The sequence below is a fragment of the Dermochelys coriacea genome, chromosome 6 (assembly GCF_009764565.3).
Source record: "Dermochelys coriacea isolate rDerCor1 chromosome 6, rDerCor1.pri.v4, whole genome shotgun sequence".
Lineage (NCBI taxonomy): Eukaryota > Metazoa > Chordata > Testudines > Dermochelyidae > Dermochelys > Dermochelys coriacea.
In genome coordinates this window covers 60,799,152-60,814,867 of record NC_050073.1, presented here as the reverse complement: position 1 = coordinate 60,814,867, position 15,716 = coordinate 60,799,152, and the positions used below count along the sequence as shown (strand labels likewise).

Genomic DNA, 15,716 nt, shown 5'->3' with positions numbered 1-15,716 from the left:
CACAGTGCAATCACAGAGTAGTGTTTACTCTTTTCTTCTATTTAAACAGCAAAAAGCCAGGAAAATAAATACAACAACTTATGTTATTGTAACAGTGATGAACTGGGAAAATGTCTGTATTATTTCTTCTTAATGTTCTGTGGGGCTTGGTTTCCCTGTTTCAGCTGTGTATGGCTGAATGCACAGAGTTAAATCAAAGGAGGCTGTAAAGGGGCTCTTAGGGGACCCAGCAGGAAAGGTAAAACAATTACAAGGATAAGACAGCCTCTCAAATACCCAGCTTCAAGATCCATCCAAGCTATGATGATTTACTTTTCCCAAACCTAGGATCAAAAGAGATCCTAGCTCTGTTCGAGATCACATGCTAAAAATAGTAGCGTGGCTGCAGCAACATGGCTGGTAGCTCAGGATAGCTACCTGCCTGACAAACTTGCCCAACCCTTTGGATCCATGCTCAGGCGGCTATTCTGAGCTGTGTTGTGATAATTGGGCCTATATATTTACCCTAATTGTGAACTCAATGTAAAAAAAATGAATGAAAGTTCATGAAATGTTATAGGTTATTGTGACAACAAATTTTGACAGGGGAAATGTGCAAAAAGGAAGATGGACTGAATTAGACTAAATAAAGGCCCACTGATGTAACTCAGGGACTGTGTGAAAATCATGCCTGGTAAACAAGAAAAGTGTGTGACTGACTGGAAATTAGCCCTAACTGGTGGACAAAACAATGAGGGGATGGGTTATTCCACCCAACACTCCCTTTTGGGGTGCTCAAAAATAAACTTTAGGGGGAAAAACTGACTGCCATAATGTTGGCTGACTAAAAGACGAGAGAGGGAAGGAGTGAGTTTCACGATCATGCTGCCAACCCCATGATCTCCTGGGATCCTAGAATTCAGTGTGACCCCACTGTGTGCCTTTTTTTTTGTCCTAATCCTGAGAGAGATCCTGCCAGACGGGCCAGAGAGATCCAGGGACCCAAATGACACTGGCTTCAGCTAAATCCCGAATACCACCTGGGCTGTGAGGCGGTCTCTTCCCCCTTCCCTCCCTTATTTTCTATTTCTTCTCTAGCGTAGCTCTCTCCTTTTTTCCTTCTGCCTAATAAGTGTCTGTCTGGCTTAGACTTCAGATTTTGCAACACTGCTATAAGCATGTGACCAGAAAGGCAGCTACATGCACTGCCCTAAAAAGCCTGATGCTGGTACAAGTTTGCTAGGTCTGGGAGTGGTTGATTAGACCATGTGCTCTGCCTGTGTTTTTCCAGCAGTAAGGTTGCAAATGGAAGTCAACACCAGAGGCAGAAGCTGCACTTTCTATCTTCGCTGTTTTTATTCTTTCCCTTTTGTGTGTGTTTATCTTTTGTCTTGTCCTCTAGGAAATTGGATTGGACTCTTGGACTGCAACAACGATCGCTCCAACCCATCTCCACTAACTTCTCCGTTCCCCAAAAGGATGGTTATTACCATCTTTAATACCATTTAAGAGACTGTCCAAATAAGGGGGGGTGCTTTTAAAAAAAACAAAAAAACAAAAAAAAAACACAACTCTCCAGCTAAAGGGAAATGGAACAAGGAATTTTGTTAAAGTAAAAGCTTTATTTAATACCTTTTTTCAACCTTTAATAAAAAGTTAAGAAGATTATTAAAACTGTCTGCCATGATACTGAGGTCTCTGTATATACCAAATCACTAACCTTGTTTAAAACTGTTTTAATGTTGGACAGTTTCAGGGTCTTGTTAACACCTTTGACTCTTTGGGTGCGTTTATTCCATCGATCTTAATACAACAGCTCCCACCCATGCTGCCATGGCCACACAGCTATTTTTAGTGCATCAGCTTGAGCAAAGTTAGTGCATGTCTGTCTCCTCAGGCTGGGAAGCAGGCTCCCAGATGCTGTGTAGAGGTATCCTCCGAGACAGAAGAAGAATGCTGTAAACTGTGTCAACTTCTCCCAACTCAGAGATGGGGAATAAGCCAGACTCACCTGAACTACTGATAGAGAGACTAAGTGTGGGCATGGGAATGTGCCTGTAAGTCTCTTTTTAGTTTAAATCTACTTCTCTAAGCACAACATGCCTTATGGGCACAATAAATCCTGCTTGGTTTTGAAGAAGCTGTTTCTGACTCATTGCAAATGTGTGCTGTCACAGGCTCCCAGAGAAACCCTGGCAGGGTCTAGTCCAATTGGACCCCGTGAATTAGTCACAATTGGTATCCAGAGGGGTGTAACTTAGAGATCCAGTTGGAAAGTGGTTCGATCAGGAAATTCCACCCCATAAAGAAGGAGGCGAGGCCTGCCCCGTGAAAGGGGTGCACTTGGGGGACTGGTGGAGGGTCTCAGCCAGGGCAGTTTGGCAGGAACTGAGAGTAATATATAAAGGGTTGCAGTTTACAAGTGAAAGTTTTCTTTGTAATAGAGTATTCTGTTCTATTTGTGACAGTGTAATGTTTGTATTTGCTTTAATATACAACTGGCCAAATTCTGCTCTCAGAGAAGCACAGGCAACTCCAGTGATTTCAATTTGAGTTGCATAAATGTTTCTGAGGGCAAAATTGGATCTTGCATAAGCAACACAGGTGACTTATGGTTGCAAAGAGAACCTTAACTTTTGTATTTCCTGACTTATTAATGTTTAATATTACATTAATGTTTTATTAATATAAGTTTTTAAAAATCTAGTAAATGTATCATGTTGCAAAGCACTTTTGCTCTGGTTCCCAGAGGGCTATGGAGGATGCTGTATTGCGGTTTGAAGACTGTTTAACTTAAAACTGTTATGTTATTGAAAGCATATTAAGGTCTCATCTTGCAGTCCCCATGCAGATAAACTTCTGTTGGATCTCACTGGGGAATTTTGTCTCTTTCAGGATGGCAGGATTGGATCATTTGTTACACTGTCTCTAAAAATGATTTTGACTTCTGATAATGTGAACAGGGCTCATTGCAACAGTTATTGAAAAAGGGGAAGAAATAAGTTGCTGAGCTTGTGTTTTTACTCCTGAACCAGAGGCTGGGTTTAGAAATCCAAAAATGTAAAAAGAAGCTACCAACAAAAGAGGTTGCTTTAGAAATCTCATTCAATTAGTTTGAGGAATAATCAGTATAATTATCCATTAATTTTTTTTTAAAATATTGGTTGGCAAAGCCTCAGAATGGTGTGAAGAATGAACTGCGGTAGAAGCCATTAGAGCTACATAAGGTAGATAAATAGAATCATAGGGGTGTATGACTGGAATGGACCTTGAAAGGGCATCTAGTCCAGCCTCTTGCGCTGAGGTAGGACCAAGTAAACCTAGACCATCCCTGGCAGGTATTTGTCTAACTTGTTCTTAAAACCAAAAAGGATGTAGATTTCATGTGCTTGACTATCCTTGTAGTTAGAAAGCTTTTCCTAATATCTAACTAAATTGCCTCGTGTTAATTCAAGAAGGTCAGACCACAGAGGAGGAGGTTGGGGTAGCAGTGAGATTGGTTTGAGGGAAGGAAGTGTCATTGCTAATACAGTGTATGTGTGATATTCTGACTGACTTAGGCACCTCAGTCACTTTTGAAAATGCAGTGTAATTGTCGCTATGTTGGTCCCAGCATATTGGAGAGACAAGGTAGGTGAGGTGATATATTTTATTGGATCAACTTCTGTTGGTGAGAGAGAGCTTGTGTCTCCCACCATCAGAAGTTGGTCCAGTAAAAGGTATTACTTCACCCACCTTGTGACTTCTGAAAATGGGATGAGGAATGAACTGCATTAAGGCTACTTAAGGTAGAAAAATAGAATCATAGGGGTGTATGGCTGGAATGGACCTTGAAAGGGCATCTAGTCCAGCTTCCTGTGTTGAGGTAGGACCAAGTAAACCTAGACCATTCCTAGCAGATACCGATATTTCCTATCGCATTAAACAGGGTCACATTGAGACATCTTGACAAAGCAGCATGGGGAGCAGGCATGGTTACTGCCTGTACCGTACCTGTTCCATGGATACTTTCATCTCTGAGCCTATCAATCAGGCACCATATACTAGCCGTAGGTTAAAAAGAGAAACAGAAAGATAAGGCATGAGAGAGAGCAAGTTGGGGAGAATCTGTCACTTCTGAATTAATCTGAGTTGCATCAAAGAGATGTTTATTTCTTTCCATCTTTTTCCATACCAAGAGGGTGTAATATGGATTTGTGGTTCTGATACTGCATAATCGATTCTTTCCTCTCCGCTGTGCTTTGTCAAGGATGGCTTTGTTCATTTGCAGTCTTAATTCATTCTTTCCTTCCTATTTTGCTTGTCTCTCTAGATTCTTATCTGGATGTTAAAAACATTTTTATAGATTCAGGGAGATTGTGCCTGCTTTTGGAAAGAAGTGAGTGACACAACAAGATGATGATGATAAAATAGCCATTTGCAATGCATTTGTTCACTCCAGTAAAATTTAAAGTGCTGCCTGGAATAGACACAGTGTTCTCTAGCCGCTTGAGGAACTTGTGGTTGGGTTTTCAAAAGCATCTAAAGGGCAGATTTTTAAAGGCACCTAAATGCCTTTAAAAATCTGCCCTGAGTGACTTGGGAGTACAAGTCCCATTTAAAATCAGTGGAGATTGAAAGTCCATTGGACACGTGGTCCTAAGATGCTTTGGTGCTTTTGAAAATCCTACTGTTAAGATTGAGATTCCATGTGAAACTCTGTGTTCAGATTCACAGGGCCCACAGTAGATTAACTAACCATGTTACCCAAATGTCTCAGAAAGAATACTGTGACTGAAAGAGAGCAGCCCGTTTTATGGCAGTGTATACTGTTTAAACCCAATTGTTAACAAATGAAAGGTCTACTAGCATATAATGCAATGAGTAGCAAAATACAATAGGTGGGCCTGGGATGTGATGTACCTTCATTCTTCCACCTGGTTATCTTTCCTGGTTAGTTTAGGGGGTAGGCAATTTTTACTTTATACACAACTTGAAAATAGACAGACACACATCCATCTGTCAGAATGTCACTGGGTACTTGAATTTTGCTATTGTATATGGGTTCACTAGTGTAGCTCTTTCTGGCTCTGGTATTTTCGAGCCTTTCAGCAGAACATTACCATGTTTGTGGTTTTTTTTTTTTTTTTTTTTTTTTCCTCTAAATTTTGGTGTATATTTAGTGGTAGTGAAGAGTGGCACGCTGATGGTCCTGGAGAGTGGAGTCATCTATGCACAGCCTGGGTACATCATGGCCATAGCAGTAGTGACAGTTGTGTCCCGCACTCCCCTGCCAATGTGTCTACCCCCTGACCTGGAGGCACCTCTTCTCGGAGAGAGAGAATGTCAATCTCAGTGGCCCACTCAGGGGCTTTCTGCTGAAATTCCCAACCAGGTTGCCAATTGTAGTAGTAGTTTTTGGTCATGTGAACACCTCACCTAGTTTGCTGGCCTCAGTCCCACTTACCGATTTCATATATCGGCTACTCAACAGCATTAAGTAGTGCTAATTGTGTCCCCACCAATCCCCTGAGCTGCTTCATCCCGTTTAAGTAACAGGAGGAGGGGAAAAAGGAGAGGCGAAGTAGGTAACTTCTTTATTCCTTACACCATCCTGATCCAACACCAGTTTATTTTGTTATAAATTCATCTGACACGGACCGCCATTGCCCTATTGGGAGACTTGTAACTAGGTACTTGGCCCCTAAATTAAACAGATGGTTGGTCAAGAATTGGGTTAATATAAATAATTTCCCTCTCGGTTATTTGTTTATCAGTTTTTCTGTCTGTTCAGCATCTGACCTTCAAAGATAGCATTGCTCTTTGGGATATACATTTAAAGGGTTTCTACCACTGGCGAATACCCTTTTTCTAAGTGGTGGAGAGACAATCCATGTATTTCTACTACAGCTCCTCAGCAGTGAGGTATTAAAATGTGTATATGAGAACCTCACCTCTTGTTTGCCTCTGTCTCATACTTCCCCCCCATTTCTGTTTTGTTCCTTTCAGATACTTGGCGTTTTCAGAAGACTGTTGCATCTACACAGTGGAAGTCAAATTTTGTGTATGGCGTGGTTAAAGTTGCAGCCTCTCACCTCAGCCTTCCTACACTTTGGGCTGGTTACCTTTGTGCTGTTTTTGCATGGTTTGCAGGTGGATGCTGGCATAACGGGAGAGTCTCTAAGAACAGGACAAAACAGCTCGTGCTCAGGATCTTCTGATTGCAAGGAGGGTGTTATCTTGCCAATATGGTACCCAGAAAATCCATCCCTTGGGGACAAAATTGCCAGGGTTATTGTTTATTTTGTGGCACTTATCTACATGTTCCTCGGAGTCTCCATCATTGCGGATCGTTTCATGGCATCAATAGAGGTCATTACATCACAAGAAAAAGAGATTACAATCAAGAAACCAAATGGGGAGACCACCACGACTACCATTCGGGTTTGGAATGAAACTGTTTCCAACCTGACCCTGATGGCTCTAGGTTCTTCTGCTCCTGAGATTCTTCTGTCATTGATAGAGGTATGTGGCCATGGATTCATAGCCGGAGACCTGGGGCCCTCTACCATTGTTGGCAGTGCGGCTTTCAACATGTTTATCATCATAGCCATCTGCGTCTATGTGATCCCAGATGGGGAAACCAGAAAGATAAAACACCTGAGGGTGTTCTTTGTCACATCTGCATGGAGCATCTTTGCTTATATCTGGTTGTACATGATCCTTGCTGTCTTCTCTCCAGGTGTGGTGCAGGTCTGGGAAGGCTTGCTCACTCTGTTCTTCTTCCCTCTTTGTGTCCTCCTGGCTTGGGTGGCAGATAGAAGGCTGCTCTTCTATAAGTACATGCACAAAAAGTATCGTACTGACAAGAACAGAGGCATTATCATTGAGACAGAAGGTGAACACCCTAAGGGAATAGAAATGGATGGCAAGATGATGAACTCCCACTTTCTGGATGGAAATTTAGTAACTATGGATGGGAAAGAGGTGGATGAATCTCGCAAAGAGATGATCCGGATTCTCAAGGATCTGAAGCAAAAGCACCCAGAAAAGGACTTGGACCAGCTGGTAGAGATGGCCAACTACTATGCCTTATCTCACCAGCAAAAGAGCAGAGCCTTTTACCGCATCCAAGCCACCAGAATGATGACTGGAGCTGGCAACATTTTGAAAAAGCATGTGGCTGAGCAAGCCAAGAAAAGCACCAGCTTGCATGAGGTGCAGGCAGATGAACCTGAGGAATTCATCTCCAAAGTTTATTTTGATCCTTGCTCCTACCAATGTCTTGAGAACTGTGGCGCTATCCTCCTGACGGTGGTGCGGAAAGGGGGTGACGTGTCCAAGACCCTCTATGTGGACTACAAAACGGAGGATGGCTCTGCCAATGCTGGTGCTGACTACGAGTTCACAGAGGGAACTGTGGTCTTGAAGTCAGGGGAGACCCAGAAGGAGTTCTCTGTGGGGATCATTGATGATGACATCTTTGAGGAAGACGAGCATTTCTTTGTGCGGCTTAGTAACCTCCGTGTGGTTGAGACTGAGGAACCTGCTGAGCTCAACAATTTGCCATACCCAAAGGCCATTCTGACTTCTCCTTGCTTGGCCACAGTGACTATCTTGGATGATGACCATGCGGGTATCTTCACATTTGAGTGTGATGTGATGCATGTCAGTGAGAGCATTGGCGTGATGGAAGTCAAAGTCCTTAGGACATCAGGTGCTCGAGGTACGGTCATAGTCCCATTTAGGACAGTAGAAGGGACAGCAAAAGGAGGTGGAGAGGATTTTGAAGATGCTTATGGGGAGCTGGAGTTCAAGAATGATGAAACGGTGTAAGTACCCCTTAATTTCTTTTACCTGTCTGAGTTACTGTGGTTAACTCCAAGTTTGCCTCCATCACAGGTGAATGCAGACAACAGATAATGGGTTACTTTCTCCAGCTCTCCTTCAATTTCCTTACTTACCTCTTCCAGGCAAGAACCCTACAGCAGGATCTAAAAGGGTAATACCTCTTGTCCCTTTCCTCCCAGGAATTACAAAATGGGGCTTGGAAATCTCATCAGTGAGAAGACCTATAGTCCTCAGAATCATTGACTCAAACCAGGGAGTGGGACGTGGAGAGGTACTTAGACGTTTTCACAATCCTTTAATTTTGAGGATAGCAGGTATGATTGTGAGTAGAAGACAAAAGACATGTTGAGGCCCAATCTTTCAGATTTTAGTTAAATTAATAGTCCCATTTACTCACTGCCAACATAAATGGCCAGATTTTCAATAGTCAGTAAATAGGGTGGGATTTTCAAAAAGGCTCAGCACTGGCCAAACTCTGCTCCTGTGGGAGCAGAGAGAGAGAGAGCACTTTGAGCACTTTTGAAAATTCCACCCAGAACATTGAGAACAATGGGAACTGTTGAGAGCTCTGAGCTTTTTTTGAAAATCTGGGCCTAGGTGATGTGAGTAATAGCTGCAGGATCAGGCCCTTGGTTGCAAAACTGAACCTCTGTTGTATAGCTATTTCTTCCCTTAATCCCCTCTCCCTATCTTTTTTTTCTTTCTTACCTCAGCAGAACACAAATTAAGGGTTGAATTTCCCCATGCAATAAAGTGTTGAGTAAAGACAGAGGGGAGAGGAAAAAAATCCTTTTCATAGTTTTTAATGGACTCTTGAATATGCTAATTTGGGATATTAAAAGTCCTTCTATAGGTTTGGTTTTCAATCAAATCAGCCACCTCCAGGTAAATATGAGCCACTTGCCTAACAAGGGTTCTTTCCCTCCCTCAAACTACATACAGACATGGTCTGCCTATGCCACTTGTACAAGCAGGGATTCAGCTACCACACAAATCTCACAAGATCGGTAGCAAAGCACACGCTCTTGCTGGCTTGTGTAATGAGCAATAATTCCCGTCTGGGTACCCTTGCAGCCTCTGCCTAGAGCTGTTTGAGCCAGGCAGTACTCTACCCACAGGTCTTTCTTTACATGGATCTTAGCGTAGGCATTAGGGGATGGGTTAAATTTTCAACTTTTGAGTAGCCTTCTGTGTGATCATCCGAGTAAGCTGTTCTTCCCTTTGAGTTTATTTACTAGTGGTTTTCCACCTTAAAAAGACTGCAGTAGTCTACAGTAATGATCCAAAACGCTGCAACTCAGCACTTCCTTGCAGCTCCATGACCTAGTGTTTTCATACAAAACCAGCACTCCTCCAGCCTGGGGAGGGAAAGGATTGCGTGGCCTCTAATGGTGTGAACCAGTCCTGTTAATTCAGCTCTTTCATTATGAACAAATGTAACTGATGCGAGAGTAGTGAGTAATAAAGACCAGAGAAGTAGTAATGTCTAACTGCTTTAACTACCTTCCATTAACATTAGTGGAAGATGAGGAAAAATCGCTTAGTAGAGGGAGCTGGTGTATGGACATGATGCTAACATTCCCTAATGCTGAGTGCTTAGGTGCCTCTTGTTAAAACCCATCACTTGAGAAATCAAAGGAAGAATTGTGCTGACTTGCAACTGGCAGCAGAGAAAGGAAATTACTGTACCAAGTTGTCTTATACAATGCACATGTAGATGCTGGTACACTGAGCTACAGAGCAGGGATGCCTGAATTCTGACATCTTTCCATGGTCTGTGTCTACCTGTCATGGTGTGTGTGTGGTTGGTTTTTTTTTTTTTTTTTTTTTTTTTTTTTTTTAAATCCAGTGGCTGTCCACAACCCTGGTATTTGATGGCACTTGCATGTTCTTCCTTGATAGATGAACAGAAGTTGCTGATTGGCTGAGATCACCAACAGTAAAAGTAGGCTTGGAAGGATTAGATTGGTGATGGTAAATGTCAATTTCTCGACATGTGATGTTGACAATTTGGGTTTCAATGGTTAGCAAGCTTTACCTTTTTTTAAAATCTCAATGTCTATTGTCACTAAATAGTCTGACCACCCCCCCCCCCATAATTTCCTGCAACTGTGGAAAATTTACATTGATAACAATAGAAAAAATACTTAAAAAAAAAAGCCTCAATATGAAATGTCAAAATTATGAAAATAGACAAATTGAATTGTGCCAAGCCTGAATAAAAGATTGAAGGTGATCAGCTTTGTCCTCAACTTGCTGCTCCAGGGAGAAGGTGACCATGGGTCACGGTGCCAAACTCTGCTACTACAACTGGTCCTCAGGCTGTACTCTCTGGACAAAGTAGACCAAGGTCTCCTCTACTCAGTTAAAATCTGTTGTGCTGGGGGACGCACCTACAACATGATTTAATTCTAATTGTGTAGGGGCACAACAATGTTTTAAATGGGGTCTCCACCATTGTAGATGTTACTGGGGCAGTTGGAGCCTAACAGGCTGGATTATTGACAGAACTAATTTAAACACTGTAATATTCCAACCAGCCCCTCCTCTATTACTGAAGCTTTTTTAATTTACGAAGTAGGGGATCATTTTAAGGTCCTGTTCATGCCAGCACTAAACTGCTTTAAGCTAAACCATGTTCAGCAGAACCGTGATTTTGAGTCTGTTCTCCAAGATGGAGTCAAATGCACTAGCACATAACAAGTGCTGCCAGTTACAACTCTTCTCTCTGACACAGTCAAATCATAGTTCCGTTTTTGGAATGTAGGTAGAACGCACTCAAACGACACTAGGTTCCCATCTGTGCTTTAAAATGGAATTGTGTTGGGGGACAAATATATTGTAACTGAGTCACCTTACCCTTCAGAACTGATGTTAGCTAGTCATAGGTGAACTTCAAAACGTCTGAAGTTTGAGTTTGAACAAGCACCTGTAATTCCAGATGTTTATTCAGACATTCGACCAATTCTGATCTGGTGTAAACCATTAAAATCAATGGAGCTGCACTTGCTTACACCATGGCTGCATTTAGCCCTCCAAGCCTCTTGGAACTTTTGAGAGGGAAGACTTTGTAGTGAGATTCCTGTTTCCTACTGGCCAGGAAGTGCAGTGAGCACAGCTTTTTGCTGCCATTCTGCAGGAGTTTGGCTCAGAGACTCTGTTGGAAATAGCAAGTGCAGAGACATGAGTGGTTGTGTTTTTCCTGAAGGGGAAAAAATAATTTTGGGCAAATGTTCGGGGTAGAAAGCAGCCAACGTGGAGAATTCAGATCCACGTTTGACTTTTTGCAAAGATCAGCATTGCTCAGATCCTAGGTTTTGGTATTGGCTCATCTATAGTTTAGGGAGTTATGTGATTATTTTATCTGAAACACTTCACTCATCCTAAATGTTAAAGTGCAGTGGAGGTGGGGTGATGTGTTTATCACCACAATGTTGTATGAAAACACTGGGTCAATAAACTATCTTTCTTTACACACTATGGATTTGTTATCTGATTCCCCACCTTCTCCTACCACTCCTTCATTCTCTTTGCGGTACCATTGTTAAAGGGGTTTTTTGCTCATAGGCAGGAAGAGTGATAATACACACATGCCTCATTTCTGCAAACACTTAAGGTATATCTACACTGCAATAAAACACCCTGACTCAGGCTCACAGGGCTTGGTCTGTGGGGCTGTTAAATTGCAGGCTTGAGCCCAGGCTCTGGGACCCTGTAAGTCCAAAAGTCTACACTGCAATATTAATATTATAGCCTGAGTCCCCTGAGCCTGTGTCAGCTGACACAGGCAAGACAAGGGAGTTTTATTGCAGTGTAGACATGCGTATAAGACATACCTATATACCCATTAGGACTATGCAAGGTAGTCAAGTTAAGCATGTGTGTAAGTATTTGTGGAAGTGGGGCTAAAGAGATTTCCAGGCTCTCTGACTATGTAGATTGATGTAACTTGCATGCTAAGGAGCTGGAGGAGGGTGAGAGCTTCAATTTACGTCCTCTTCTGGCTCTTGGTGGGTAAGTTACTGATTTAGACTCCATTATATGTTGGCAGTGTGGACGTAAGCAGCTCTAAGGGAGTTTAACTGCGTGTAAAAGTGTCTACATTAATGTGAGGGGCTCCAAATTCCACATCACCTCTGTATTGAATAATACTGTTTTCTACCAAATTTCTAGAGCCCAGGGCTGGAGATGATTCTCTTGTCCTACTCTTTTTGAGGGAATTTCGCTTCAAGTAAAAAAGATAAAAATAAACCATCTGTTTAAAAAAAAAAAAAAAAGTGGACGTCCCCAGGGAATGCGGGATTAAAAATAGCTGAGCTGATGCATAAAATAAAGTGTGAGAGGGAGATGGATCCTGCCACAGGGTCTTGCTTATTGCTTCTGTGATTCTCTCAAGGCTGATATGGTCAAAGTTTCCTTGCCTGTATATTGGGTGGGAGCGGGGAGCAAGCTGACTTCTCTTGAGGTGTGAAACCTCAATAATGCTGCTGTTATTATCCAGTCCTCTTTTTGTGTGTGTGCGTGTGTGCGTGTAACTCTGCACTTTACTATCTAATGAGAAAGGTGAGTACTCACACAAGCTTCAGACTCGTGGTGTTATAACATTTAAAATGATACATTTGTTACTTCCAAATGCCAACTTCCAACACAGACGCTTCTGATTGTGTCTTGCCCTTTTAAATTTTAAACAGCTGAAATGAGAATGGCCATCTCTAGTCTAGTGATGCTCAGACTGAGGCTCGTAAGCTGCAAGTGGCTCTTTAATGTCTCCCCTGCAGCTCTTTGCAGCACATGATATTAAAACGTGATGTAATGTGTGATTTAATGATTAACCAATCCAGATGCTTTTATTATGTTGTTAACCAATTGTAGTGGATAAAATAATAATACTTGGTCAGTTCATTTTGCTGTGAGAATAATATAATCTAGTAAATGAAACAATGAATTCACACTACTTTGGCTCTTGGGCTATGTTGATCACTAATTTGGCTCCTGAACCACTGAGGCCTGAGTGTCATTGCTCTAGTCTGTTAAAAGGATACTGTCAAAAAGATTAGGCTCAACACTTAAGTTTTATAAAAGGTTTTAAAAACACACAAAAGCCCTAAGAATCACAAATTGCTTTGCACTACTGTTTTTTAAAATAGTTTTAGTAGTGCAGGGAAGGAATCTGTATAATACAATTCCAGGATTGTCACTCTGAAGCCTAGAATGTCTGAGTTAGTATGGAGTAAAGGAAACGGCTACAAGCATGGATGAGAGCTTTTTGTTCAGTAGATCACTAGGTCCAATCATCGCTGGGATTTGTAGTCTGTTACTGTCCAACTCTTAAGTTCTCAGCATTTTGAATTTATGACTTGCACCCTGTGCAATGTACAGGTATCTATGCCATGCCAGGAGTCCTAGACAATTATGATACCAGAAGCAGCTCAGCCAATCACTACCCTTACTCTATGACTAATATTTATGCAGCAGTTTCCTTTGTTGTGAGAGGGAGACTGCATAGATAGTGGATTACTTGGCCTAACTGCTACCTGCACAAATAAACCACATATCTCCCAGACCCACATCTCCTAGCACAACCCCTCTGACACAAATCAACACAACCACCCACATGATCATACAACCAGCACACACAATAACCCCAAACACAGCACACACCCTTCATTTGCCACTGGCGCAAATCCACACGACTCTCTCAGCACCGCACAAATCCACACAACCAGCACACACAACAACCCCAAGCATCGCTCAGGCGTTTGGCTTTTTTTATAAATATGATTTTATGAATTACACCCATGTGACAGCACAGGCTTTCAGTTGCTAGTAATACCTTAATTTATAATTCTGTTGACTGTGTACCCCAGTGTTATAATTATATTGACTGTGTTCTTGGTGGTGGCAGATGACAGAACAAGGAGCAATGGTCTCAAGTTGCAGTGGGGAGGTCTAGGTTGGATATTAGGAAACACTATTTCGCTAGGGGGGTAGTGAAGCACTGCAATGGGTTACCTAGGGAGATGATGGAACCTCCATCCTTAGAGGTTTTTAAGGCCCAGCTTGACAAAGCCCTGGCTGGGATGATTTAGATGGGGTTAGTCTTGCTTTGAGCAGGGGGTTGGACTAGATGACTTCCTGAGGTCTCCTCCAACCCTAATCTTCTGTGATTCTATGATTTGCCTTTGGGTCAGTTTAGAACGATGCATCTGCTATTAGAAGCCAGTTTGGATGCTATTTTGAAGTCTAAGGGCCAAATTATACTTTGTGTTCCTTGCTGCAATATCAAGGATTTTAACCTAGAATTAGGGCAATAGATATATTTGGTTGCTTGCCCTCGTCACTGGTATCTGCAATGTTTTTGGGATCCACGGTGGTGCATGGTTGGAGATTCATTTTTGTTGGGGACAGGGAAGAGTGTCTCTCCCCTGTCCAGCAGCATAGCTTTTTGCCACAGTTCCAAAGTTTTCTAAGCAGTGTTCTATGAATCGGAAAGGGTATTAGGTGTCAGTAGAAGCTGTAATGTTAAACTGGTAGCAAATGGCTTGCTAACCCTCTCGACAAAACAAGCAGCACTGAGATTTTTGGATGAAATGTGCGTGGTAACATGTGGCCACTTCTGTGCGTGGTTTTTATGCAAAGCTTGCAATAAAGGCATAAGTAGCGAAGAGGCTGAAAGGATCTACCTCCTCCTGTTCCTCCATTAATGAAAATATTTCTGGAGACTAACATATTAAGACTGAGCTCTTGGAAATGTTTATTGCCTGTGGCCTAAACAACATTGCCCTTCAATGTTTTTGGAGATACATTTTTTTTGAAGCACTGAATAAGTATAGTTACTAAGGAGCAGGGGTCATTTGTAAGGTACATGTGACCCATCTCATCCACTTCTCCCCAGAGATTTTTTGAGTACAAGTTGCACTGCCACCCAGCTTCTGTATGTGGCTGCCCTGCTGAATCAGTACACATGTGGTATGTAAGCTCTGTGGTGCAGGGACTGCCTTCTTGTGGTGTGTGCATCTAGCACTATGTGGTTGGGTAGCACTAAGTGCTGCCACAATACAAATAAATAAATTCCCCTTTATTTGGGCTTTGAAAATCATCTCCTTGCCATTTAAAGCAATTACACGGAATACGGGGGGGAGTTCAGAAGACAGGGCCCAGGGTGGGAAGTGGAAGGAAGTGCCTAGTTAATAGCTGTTTGGAAAAGACCATTGTGAAGCTTGATGTAGCCACTTGTGCTGCTTTTCTAGACTTCCCTGTTGCAGGAAACAGTGCCTTTTTCAGTTTGATAGACAACCCAGATGAGAATGTTTGATGATCTGGAGATTCAGCAGGTGTCTAGTTGGGAGGCTCTTCCTGTCCTAGGCTCTTCCTCCTCCATAACTCAAGACCATGATGAGCCAGTTCAGACTTGATGGGCTTCTTCCCGCCCATTAGATCACTGGTTGTGGGTAGCAGTCATTACCTCCAGTTTTACAGCAGTCATTACAGTTTGGGGTTTTATGCTCCCTGTTTTAATTTTAATCACATGAATTGGTGGTGTGACATGCTCCATATTAATTCAGAGACCTATGTTGGCTAATTGTCAGCTGGGGCAATCTCAAATAAATTGCATAGATATTTTTTTTTTCCCCCCAAGACCTGCAGGAACCATTATGATTTAATCTGAGCTATGCATACCAGGCCTTAGAATCTCCCTATGTAATTCCTGCAGTGAATTTAACTTGTGGCTAAAGTAGAGCCTCCTTTTTCAAATAAAGATGGAGATATCTGTTAGCAACTCCAAGTGATGGAGAATTTACCATCTCTCTTGGTTAATTTGTTCCATGGGTTAGCTACTCTCCCTGTTAGAATTCGCACTCTTCCTTCCCACAGCTCTCTCGTTATCGATCTTATACTTCTAGTTT

General features: G+C 42.2%; 1 protein-coding gene across 4 annotated transcripts in view; it reads left to right on the top strand.

The window, feature by feature from the left end:
- SLC8A3 (solute carrier family 8 member A3) overlaps positions 1-15,716 on the top strand; it is a 185,984-nt gene that overhangs the window by 34,034 nt on the left and 136,234 nt on the right. For all 4 annotated transcript variants that reach the window (XM_043517480.1, XM_038407582.2, XM_038407581.2 and 1 more), the window contains exon 2: positions 5,968-7,790. In XM_043517480.1, coding sequence (XP_043373415.1) covers positions 6,025-7,790 — 1,766 coding nt within the window. In that variant the 5' untranslated portion in view covers positions 5,968-6,024. The remainder of the gene's footprint in view (positions 1-5,967; positions 7,791-15,716) is intronic.